The sequence below is a fragment of the Anoplophora glabripennis genome, unplaced genomic scaffold (genome assembly GCF_000390285.2).
Source record: "Anoplophora glabripennis isolate ALB-LARVAE unplaced genomic scaffold, Agla_2.0 scaffold290, whole genome shotgun sequence".
In the NCBI taxonomy this organism is placed as follows: domain Eukaryota; kingdom Metazoa; phylum Arthropoda; class Insecta; order Coleoptera; family Cerambycidae; genus Anoplophora; species Anoplophora glabripennis.
This window is the reverse complement of record NW_019416372.1, coordinates 621,259-633,422: the sequence shown is the minus strand read 5'-3', so window position 1 is coordinate 633,422 and position 12,164 is coordinate 621,259. Positions and strand designations below refer to the sequence as shown.

The 12,164-nt window shown below is 37.0% G+C and overlaps 1 protein-coding gene across 1 annotated transcript; it reads right to left on the bottom strand.

The window, feature by feature from the left end:
- Positions 1 to 4,019: 4,019 nt before the first annotated feature.
- On the bottom strand, positions 4,020 to 4,533 carry LOC108910808 (zinc finger protein 512B-like). Its single transcript, XM_018715536.1, has one exon. The coding sequence runs from the start codon at positions 4,531 to 4,533 to the stop codon at positions 4,090 to 4,092; it is 444 nt and encodes a 147-aa protein (XP_018571052.1). The 3' UTR covers positions 4,020 to 4,089.
- Positions 4,534 to 12,164: the final 7,631 nt, after the last annotated feature.

Sequence of the window (12,164 nt, the reverse complement as noted above, 5' to 3'; positions counted from 1 at the left end):
ACCGCGCTACTAAAATTTAAGGATTTTTAGTTGGCAGCGCCAATCGTGCGCTGTTGGTTGCCTATACTCAACGGTCACGTGGGTCGTAATCGTTTATGAAAGCTAATGATGATTATTTATGAAAAAATATTTACGTATTTAATGTTTTAAATAAATTTTTAAATCTACGAAGAAGTGCATTAGATAATTACCGAACAGCATCGAGAACTGCCCGAAGGTGGAGTTCCTGCTGAGATAGTCTGCCGTGGGCTTGATGTCCAGCATGGTCCCGTCTCTTGGCGCACAGTCCACGGAAATCAGTCAACCGACGGCGACGACCATTCCACCGCACCGATCACTCGCGACGCGACAAAAAAAAATCCGCGATTGCTGCCTGTTACTGCCACCGACTCGGGAACAAAAAAGCGACGGCGATATCCAGAGAGCTCCGTAACGGCGTCGGGGGCGAGCGATTCTGTCGTCGAGGGCAATCCGTCTCGCTTATGATCGACTGTGGGATTTTTCGAAGGGTCGAGGGGTGGAGTCAGGGGTTGAATGGCGGCCAATCGTAGGGGCAGGCTGGAATGGCTTGTTGCGTCATAAATAACGCCCCCGACGACCCCCCGGCGGGAGGGGGCGCACCCCGGGACGGGTAGAAGTGTGCGCTCGCATGTTTTACGATAGGTGCTTTGTGCCTCTGTTCAATTAGTTTACTCGGCGATCGGGGCGATCTGTGCGGCGGAGAAGACGCGTCTGATCTAACCAGGCGCGTATCTTGGAATTAGGCAACTGATTGTGTTTCTAAAGTAGCACATAAAACCGGGATCCTCAATAATTACCACATTTTTTACCCAAGTACTTATTTATTGGCAAATACACTACCCTAGAGTTATATAGGGTGTCCCAGAATGCACGCAAGGTTTGAATTTCGCGCCATTTCTGCGGTAAAGTGTTGCCAACGAAAGAAAAAATAAAGTATGACAGCTAGGGTTATTAAAAATGGAGCGCCACACGAAAGAACAACGCGGTTTCATTGTTGAGCAACATTTAAAAAATAATCAAGGTTTGGTCGTATAAAATATAGTCGGAATAGTGATTTAACATCAACTAGTAATCTTAAACACTCTGGCCGACCTTCAACAAGTCGTTCAACGCAAAACATCGAAGCAGTTGGTGAGAGTGTTGCTGAGAATCCAGGAACACCAATTCGGCATGCGATCAAGAACTGGACATTTCGAGAAGCGTATTCCCACGAAAGATTTGCACCTTCGTGCTTGCAAAGTTCAATTGGCTCAAGAACTGATGCCTACTGACTACGCAGAGCGAAGAGAGTTCTTTGAACGGATTGTGGAACAAGTGGAACAAAATCATCTTTAGCGATGAGGCCCATTTTCATATTGATGGCTTCGTTCGTCGATAAAATTGTCGCATTTGGGGTTCAGAAAATCCACGAGTGATTGTTGAGAAACAAATACATCCACAACGCTATGGCGACATGATAATCCACTTTTTTGTGCCTGAATTGCAAGATATAGATGTAGAAGAGATGGGATTTCAACAGTGATCTCAGGGATCTCAACAAGACAGTGCCAAATAGAATACAGCCTTATAAATAATTCAATTACTTCCTGGTCGTGTAATTTCCCGTTTTGGTTATCAGAATTGGCCGCCGAGATCTCGCGATTTAACGCCGTTGGACTTTTTTTTTGGAGTTTTTTAAGCTCTAAGGCCTTCTACCTTCTTGAAGGAGGAAATTCAGCCGCTTTTTCTTCTTGCGATGAATTTTTTTCAACATTTTCAGTAGAAAAATGGAAATCTCGACTACATAAAAAAAATTGAAGAAGGCAGGAGTGAGATATGGATAATCTTGTAATTTGTCTACAAGAAGGCATTGACAAAATATTAACACTGATTTTGCAAATGTCACCTATATCCTTTGCAATTTTTTCAAACGCCAAAATCTCGACCCGCTACCACTTTGCTTCATTCCTGACGCGGCTAAGTCAAGTACCCAGCGTGATCCCGGATAAAAGCCGGCTATGATGATCCCCCCCTCCCCTCCCCCTGCCCCTTTCGCTCATCACACGCGCCAGTCGCACGCTCGATGCTCACTTCTTTTATGCTCGACAACGGGGTTTATTTAGGGATGACAATTGACATACGCTGACAATTTGGCGACAATGCGGATCGCGGACGGACGCGGCTCACGACCACCTTTGTTTTGGTCCTGTGGGAACGCTCGGCGCGATTCCAGAGAGTGGATTGTTTTGATTTCAGAGGTGGGATCGGCAGACGGTTAATTGAGTGCTCACTTATGGGATTATTGTCGACTAGTTGGCTTTTAGTCGAGTGGTCTAGGTGGGTGGGGGATGTTTTTGCTGCCCGAGGGTGTTAATGATAGCTACTTTGTCGGATATACAAGGTGGCTCGCCGTTTCTCCAAGAGTAGATAGAAAAAAGTTGGTGTTAGTATAAATTAAAAAAAAAACAATCAGGAATAATTTGCTTGTAACAGTGGTATTAGGTTGGGTGGTTATTAAAACAATTTTTGGGAAAAAAACAATCTGTCAAAGTTCCTGAAATCAAAACTGTTTGCTGCAAATTAATCATATTTGGGCTGGTAATTTAACTAAATTTACATCGTAGTAAGTCGATGTGCAAAAAATCAGATTTTTTTTCCAACAATGGATCCCTCAAAATAATTTATGAAATCGGAGTGTGGGAAAACGTACGAAAGTCACGCTATGACGTCATACCATTCGTTTGCGACTAGCTCTTATAGGTACTTGACATACATGCTTATTCTTGGCATATATCGGGTATATTTTTTAATCCAGCAGATCATAAAGTACCGGTAATAAAAATGTCGCATTAATAGAAATTAGCATACAAATGACAGCAATGACAAGTGGAAGACGTCAATTATTTGATTTTCGTCCAAATCCTACTTAAGAAACTTTACCACTAAATTAATAATAGCTGTAGGTACTTAATTGTAATTTAATGTAACAGCATTGGAAGTTTCAAAGACAAATATCTCGAAAACGGTGCGAGACAGCTACTTTCATAAAGTGTACCTTTTTTGTGTAAAAGAACTTGGAAAATAAGAATTTGATACCAAAGATGAGATACCTTAAAGTACAAAGAAATTATGTCGTTTTTAACACATTCAATTTACTGCAGCTAGCGCCCTCTATGAACTTTAACCAAAATGTGAACAGATTTCAATTCCTCTACTCAAAGAACTTCAATCCCCAAAATTTTGTGAGGATATTTGCATTTGTTAATATGTAAATAGTGACCGTTTGATAAAATTAGCAGTGGCGTAGAAAATATTTTAAAAAAAGGGTCACGTTGACCCCGTCTCTACGACACTGCTGTTCATAAAATTTTAAACAGTACATCATACATTGGTGTTAAGGTGCTAATTACGTATAGCAAATTTGAAATAGAAACGTTCAGGCATTTTGGAATTATTGCAGACAATGTTTAATTTTACAGAAACTTTGACGCCCTGTATCTCGTTAAGCAGGCATTTGCGACCCCATGTTCATTAAGANATTTTTTTCTTGGATTTCTCGTCGACAACTTAGCAACTATTCATTTTAGACAAAAATGGAAAAGGAAAAAAAGTTTTGTAATTAAATTTTGATCAAGATAGAGTTAGTTGCAATTCGAAAAAATAATTATTGTTATTGCAAAAATCGGAAAAATCATTTAAAAAATGGCAAAAAATGCTAGTTTTTTTCAGACACTTACCCTTTATAAAACAGATACCGGCTGGACTAAAGTGCTTGTTGAATCAGTTATGATGATGATCCAATTGGCAACGCATGACCTGCTTCGATTTTTTTTTAAGAGTTAAAGGTTTTAATTTATGAAAGAAAAAGAACGCGTTCGGTTAGAAGGAATAAAATGTAGACTCAGACGCAAACCTATTTGGGTCGGTCTGTAACTCTGACAAAATATTTTTATAATAAAACAACTTTTATTTAAAAAAATGTAAACAAAATCAACAAGTAATACAAACTAAGGCAACAACAACGAAAAAGAAATAACAACAATAACAACAAGTAATGACTATCGGTAACAAAAATCAGTCTTTGGCAGGTCAGTGTTTGCCGTGGTGGTACACCACCTTGTAGACGGGTACTTTCACAGGCACCGGCTTGGGGATCTTAACAGGGACGTGTTTCTCGATGGGTACAGGCACGGGTTTCTCGACGTGGTAGTGCACCACCTTCTCCACCTTGAAAGGCACCGGCTTCTCGACGGGGACGGTGATGGTCTTGATCACGGGAACCGCCACAGGTTGAGGTACTTTGACGTGGACGGGGTAGGGCTTAGCCACCGGCACCGCCACGGGCTTAGGGACTGGCACGGGCACCGTGTGAGGTATCTTAACCACTTCGTGTTGATATACTGGCACCGGCACGTGTTTCGTGACTTCCACCGAGTGGGACACCTCGTGGCCCCCGCCGTGGCCTTCCTCGAACCCCGCTCGGGCCACGGAGAAGGCGCCCAACAACGCCACGCAAACGAAACCGTTAAACATTATGTAAAATTAATCGTTACGGGTACAGTTGGAACTGATGGACGATTTTTAGGAACGCGCCGTTTTTATACTCTTGGAGGATCTTTCACTACTTTCACGGAGTCCCCAGGAGATTGTACGGTGCCATTGGAATGGAATCTAGTCAATTGTTAGGAATTAATGTGTTTCGGAAGAAAGTAATTAGCCGCTGGTCTTTGGTTTACAATTTACTAACAGATGGGTGTTGGGTTCTGTGAAAATTGATTACGTAATTAGTATAATTAAAGAAGTATTTATCGAAATTTCTCTTGCGAGGAGAAAATGTTGTAATAATTATTCATAATTGAAGTTGTAAAAGCACAGGAATGCTTGGGAACATTTTAAAGCGACTGCCCTTTTGACGGCGTTGGAATTGGATATGCCACGTGACACTACGTTGGAAAAATAAAAAAAAATGTCATGGAAAAACAAAAATTGGNGCTTGGGAACATTTTAAAGCGACTGCCCTTTTGACGGCGTTAGAATTGGATATGTCACGTGACACTACGTTGGAAAAATAAAAAAAAATGTCATGGAAAAACAAAAATTGGGTTGCCCTTACTAGATATACCTTCGGGATTTTTTATTATTTTATTTTTCGTAATTACGTTAATAGAGTTCCATCAATCTTCAGGTGTTTCGCAAGGGTCAATCTTGGGACCACTGTTATTTATTATTTTTATTAATAACTTAACTGAATGCCTCGATGTCAACTATTTACTTTATGTGGACCACCTGGAGTTGTTCTTGGAAGTTAAATCCTCTACCGATTGTACTAGATTACAAGATAATCTTGACAGATTACACAATTGACGTTCATGTAATAATCTACCTCTGAATGTAAGCAAATGTAAAATTCTGTCTTACTGACCTTGGTGTTACATTCAATACTAGATTACCTATCTAATTCTAGATTTCACTTTACAATTACCTACACCTCGTACCAATTTACTAATAGCATCTCCCAAATGATTTCCAATTATCAGAAGTATAAAGATCGACTTGATATATTTTTTCATTCTATGAATGACATGAAAAAATTGTCAAGCAAATGTAATCCTTATCTTGTATATGTTAGTCAGCTTAATTGTTTTATTTGTCTGTTATTGTTTATACTTAAGTTCTTTTGTCTGGATTTTATATTTTATATTTTGATTGCTCTACTTTATGAAGTACTTATATTTTTATATTTAATGTTAGTTTGTCTTTTTCTAACAACTGAAAACACTTTTACTTAAATGACATGAAAAGCATTACTTATTCTTTCTTCTAACTGCTCAAATTTCAAATTATTTTACTTATTAGTTTTTAAATCATTTTAAAAAATTAAAATTATTTTTTGAAATTTAACAGCCTGTATCTTTTTAACGGGGCGTCCTAGATAAAAACTTTATAGGAAAGACCCCTTTCATTTTTTTGTCACCATTTGTGAATCGCTCTGTATAATCGGAAGCATCACAACAATGACATTATTTTATTTAGAACGCTCCCGAAAACCCTAGAGCCCAAATTTTCAAAATTCAAATCGAAGTATTCTCTGAGATATTCCTAAAGGGCCGTCGCCGTAAGACACCTTGTATTGTTTCGTTCATGAATACAGCGGTTTCATAATTTCCAACACTTTACTAATGTAAATACAACAAACAGAGTGTAACTTGGTGGGGGTAAGTTTTTAAGGGGTTAAAAGTACGTGTTACTCTTAATACGAAGCTGAAATTATCTTTATTTAATCAAATAGTCGATTTATAATTAGTTTTTAAACCATAGGCCGCACGAAATTAGCGTGGTAAGTTGATATGGTTATAACTCGCTTCTTGTCAGGAGAGAACGATGCTGTTGCAAGAAGACGAAGTCAGACGGATTTTCCCGATCAACAAATACCGAATAAGAAAATGTTTATAAGCTTGATTATGTGAGCTTTGAATGCCAATACGGTAATGTGGAACAGGAACAAACTGAGAGAATGAGAGACTTAGAACCTTAGAATCGTGGTATCAGGATAGGTTTTGGACAGTTTTAGGCGTCTGATAAGCTTGATTCAGTTTAATGTATGTTTGATAGGAATGATAAGATGACTTTCAGAGATAGTTATGTGTAATTATAATAATATGTTCATCTTGGTATTTGCCTCTAAAAGGGTATGCATCTTAGTGACGAGGAGTGGGTACAGAAAAAAAATTATAAATCCAAGAAAATTGAATAAATCCGCTTTATCAATTTATGACATGATGATTATATTTTAATGGAAAAGCAAGTCCATCCTTTTCTTTTTTACAGAGAGACTCCTCATCTCTTATCATCTCCAATTTCTTAATTTGTCGCTCACCTTCCACCCCCTCGCGCTGATCCCCCAACCCCAATTAAGTAATTCTTTTCCACCTAAAAACAATGACGCGGTCTATTATCCTCTCTCGTCCTTCCAAAGGGCCGGTTGATTGGAAGAGGCTCTTCGCCAGGCGACAAGTCGAGCGACTAGTTACCGAAACCACCGAACGGAGGCTCTGCCTGCCGGAAGCGTAACCATAGCAACTCGGCGGCCACATCGATTGCCGCCGACGGCCGGCTCAGGGGCGGCACGCACTGGGGCCTCTTGTAGTCCCAAAAACGCCTGGAGCCTAACGGTGCCAAAAATGAACTGTTTTTTTTTAATTTAAATAAATTTTTTAGGGATTTCCTAAGAGGTCCCGCGCGAAAGAAAAGTTACTCTAAATTTATTGATATTGCTTTTTTTTCTTCAACATCAGTAAAATCAATATTATAAACAATGAAAAATCAAAATAAAGTAATAAAAAATTGATTTATTACAACCAAACTTAACCTAACATAACCTAAAAACAAGTTATTATTGTTTTAACATTCAGTAATACTTGAATGTAAAAAAATAATTATTAATAGTTGGTATCTGGAATTGGACCGTGTCTGAGTGTTTTTTGCGTACCACTATTATTTGATTAAAAGTTAAGTTCCTGTTTTAAGAGATTCATAATTACTAAAACTCATTATCACTGATCTTTTGATTATAAAAATATTTATCTGGACAACAGATTAATTTCTTAAGACGGTTACTGAAACAAGTATATGAAAATTCGTGTGTAAAAAAACTATAATGTATTTTTCAGTTTATTTTCAACTTGCTACAGGTTTATACTAGGTCTTTCTGTATTTTAACTGTCAAAATTGAGTAAAAGGTATAAACAGTAATGTTTCGTGGATAGCCCAAGATGTCTATTAAAAAATTGGCGTGTAATAGATGTATTGATTACCATTATTACCGTTTATTTGCTGCTCTACGGCTTCTCCAGAATGTTACGAAGTAAAAGTGAAGAAAGTGTAATCACCACAAAAAATGTGTTGTAGTATTAAGTTAGAATTGAAATAAATATCGTATCCGGTCCACAGGAGTCGGCATTCATTTAAAATTACAAAAAAAAAGAAACAGAAGAAAGCTGTCAGGTAGGAAAAAATCTTGTTTATGAATCATAATATTGAAAGTAAATTATAATGCACATATTAATTTCGAATCCAATTAGCAAGCGATTAGAAACAGGTTTATACTTTTGTTTTATTAACAAGGGAAGGCTAAACGGTTTGGCGGACGCCACTGGACACATCCCGTGCTAACTAGAATTATGTGTTGAGAATCTGAAACGCCAGCCTATTCACGATTTAATCTAAATCAAAATTAATATCGATTATTGGTGTACGCGATATGGGAGGATAGATTTATCAGTTTGCCGGAATTATGCATTACGCGTAACATTTATTTTTCTGTTCAAAATCTGAAGAAGTCGTTATTTCAACTTGTCATTTATCTTTCAACTTTCAGTAAATTAATTTTTATCAAAAAGATATTCTTTCTCCTAAAAAAAATGTAATATAATTTTCGGTGACAATAGAATGAAACACTATGTTATTAAAAGTGTTAAAATTATTTGCGAAACGAATATTCGTTGGGCCACTGTGTACATGCGTTTGTAAATGACGTTATATTTTGTTGTATTAATTTTTTATCCAGATATTAACATTCCAAAACGTCACAAATAGAACATGAAGCATCTAATCTGTGTCTGAAAACAACAAACTCGCACAGAAAGTGAAAGTAAACAACTCTTACCTTCCTCCAGATATCGACAGATAATTCTTGAGATTTTATTATAAGGTTATAAGTATAACATATTAAAGAAAGTGAAGTTGAAAAACGCATGTTTGCGCCTGTCGAAGCGAGAGGAAGAGAAATTGTAAATACTGAAAAAAAGTCAAGAACATGAAAATATAGAATGTGGTTTTTGTCAGATTAAAACGGAAATGTACGGGGTGTCTCACAAACGATAGTATGGGCGTAATGTGAGGATACAAAAAAATCAAATAGTAGAGATTGGTGTTAAATGGGATGAGGTAAGCTCCATTTTCAATGAAAAGTATCATCTTTGGAATTTGACGTCACCAATTATATTTTTTCCATAAACACCAACATTTTTTTCCTGTGAAAAGGCTCTCTTTTTTCTAATAAACTTTTATTAGAGAATTTTTTCTGTATTACTTCCCTACTTGTTTATAACTTTAAAAGTTATAAGCAATATCACCCTAAGGAGTCTCAAAGGAAGTCTCACCTAAAACTGACATTAACGGTGGAAAGATCAAGTAGTCACTGACAACTAACAACACTGACATTAGAAGCTTTATTAAACTAAAGCCGAATCACTATAAAAAATTATGACTATAGTGGTTTGGTCTTCAAGTGAGGAGAAAAACTCTAAGTAGCATGGAAAACTTTATTCTACTAATTTCGCTGGTAACACGAGACATAACCGAGCAGAAACTAGGCTTCAAGACTTCTGGCTCGTGCCCCGAAATGTTTTCGGTTTTTATCTTAATTAACACTTATCCGGGTCATTACTTACTCGGTTTGTGCTTATGTGCCCTAATAAACAACAACTAATTTATGTTTACAGCCTACTTATTCTAATCTCATTTGCTAAATACATTTATTTGGGTTAATCTCGGATAGAGCCTTGACAAATGACTGCGAGCCGGGCTGACCGATGACAGGCAACCAACATTGCACGATTGGCACTGCCATGTAAAAATCCCCAAATCTTAACGTCATCAGCCAAAAATATCAAAGGCGACTACCCGATTAAAAAAAAGGTCAGGGTGATTGATCCGTTTTCGAATCTCCGCCGTCGATCTGGGTTCTCACGTTCCGTCCAGGCAACGGCGGGCGACGAAACTAACAACAAACCATTAAAATTTATCACCGCGATCATAACAAATGGTCCCGTGTTGTGCGCCGGCATTGTGGAGGTCGGAGCTATCATTCGGGCTCGGCCGAGCGCAATAACTGCCGTGAATTAATGCGAAAAGCGTACCGGGCGTTTCGCTGGAGTGCCCCCGGCCACGTGGCAGCTTGCGCCCCGTCGCGATGTTGGGGCGCACAGGTCGTGACGCCAGATTTTGACCCCAACCAGTCGTTGCTACTGCTGCACTTTGCCACTTTTTATTACGATTCGTACGGGATGTTCATTGTAGTGCACACCGACGAGCCGCTCACGACCCCAAAAAGCTTCAGCGCCGGTGATTATTCGAAAATTTCACTTATGTTTCCAATCAAACTGTCCGAGCCAGAACAAACCGACGCAACTGTTTCGAATTTTCTGTAAAATTGGCTCGAAATTCGCAGAAACCGCTCAGAGAATATCAAACACGCTTTCCGTGGGTGCCAGGTAGCTGAAATCAACCACCGAGCTCTTCCGACAACCTATCAAGGTCGTCACAGAGAAAACAATAATCCCTCCATTCCAAGAGCGCTCTTCATCTGAAAATGCATATTGGGAATTTGGCGGATTAATCAAGGGGTGCGATCGAACGTCGACCCTAGGTATCTGCTATTCAATCGTCACACGAATTCTATGACAAACTTTATAGAGAGTGCAAGCCTTATGAAAATTCAGCTTTTGCCTTTTGTTTTCACTAATAATTGTCACTATTACAGACTTTTCTACACTTTTAAACCTTAAAATTACAAGGAGCAATATATCACTTCAAAATGCATCCAAAAATAGAGAGAGAAAATATCTCCATTAGGGTGGCCCAAAAAAACTAATATTTTTTTTTCGTGTCTCATGTGAAAATATGTTAGTTTATCATGTTTTAAGAGCCCCTCAAAAAATCAGCTCAAAAAAAATTTTTTAGAGGTCGCTCAAAATTTTTAAAAATTTCCAGTCAAAAATATAATTTAAAAAAAAATTTGTTGTTATTTTATCATTTTTTAGGTTGAAAAAATATCGATTCTGAAACTTTCAAATCGATATTTTAATTTCTAAAAGTCACTCATAATTATTTTAACATTCAAAGTAGTGTACCTATGTTTTCGAGCGACCTCTAAAATTAAATATCAACGAACTAATAATTTATTTTTATTGAATTTGATGAAAAAAAGAATAGAAATAAATCATGACACTCAAATTTTAAAAAATTAAAAAATTATAAATATTTGATACAGTGCAATTTTGCATCGAGAAATTTTTTAAGTGTCTCGTCATTTATTTCTATTAAAAAAATTATTAGTTCGTTGATATTTATTTTTAGAGGTCGCTTGAAAACATTTTAGATACACTGCTTTTAAAGTTAAAATAATTATGAGTGACCTTTAGAAATTAAAATAATAATTTTCAGAATCGCGATTTTTTCAACCTAGAAAATGACAAAATATCGAGAAAAAAGTTTAAAAAAATCAATTTTTGACGATTTTGGAAATTTTTAAAAATCTTGAGCGACCTCTAAAAAAAATTTTTTTTGAGCTGATTTTTTGAAGGGGCTCTTAAAACATAAACTAACATATTTTCACATGAGACGAAAAAAAAATAATTGTTTTTTTTGGGCCACCCTAATCTCTATCCATTATTGTTCAGGTTATGACCTATTTTACTTTATTTTAATGTGTTTCTCTCTTTCTTTTTTCTGTTTTAACGTGTGTATATAACATGAAATTAAATAAATAAAATAAAATAAAAAATAAATAAAATAGAATTACCAAATTTTCATAGGAAGATAATAAAATGTTTCTTCCAAATCTTTCAAAAATACATTAAAATCGTAGAATATTGTACTATAATAGTTTTATAAATTGCAAGTCCATTACAAATGCGCTGTACTGTGGCACTTTCCACAGTTTTCATTTATCGTTCCTTCCAACTAGGTTCTCCGTTATCGAAGCCAATACGTTGGCACTGATTTATGGCCTAGATGTAAGAAATATGCTGACAGGTTTGTGTATAAGGCTATTCGTTATAACCAGTCTTTTCCTCGGTTACACGTAATTTGTAAATAATTCCTAATCTGAATTTCAAGTGCCTACAGGATGTTGAAAAAAGACCAAGTATTTGGTTGAAATATTTATCTTATCGCACTGATTTGTTCTTGCATACTTACTTACTTTACAATTTTTTTATGTCCTTTCACAGTCTCTGTTTTTGGGCTGAAGACTTTGGATAATAAAAGTGAATGCAGAGAGTTGTACTTTCTGCTGACCATGAACTTTGCCATTGGTTAATTAATGTCGGAAAGTAGAGTAGACGTTCGATCACGCGTCGTGGTGGCTCCGCCAGTTCTCG

Excerpts from the sequence above, each read along its gene's own strand:
- LOC108910808 (XM_018715536.1), bottom strand. The coding sequence starts at position 4,533 with ATGTTTAACGGTTTCGTTTGCGTGGCGTTGTTGGGCGCCTTCTCCGTG.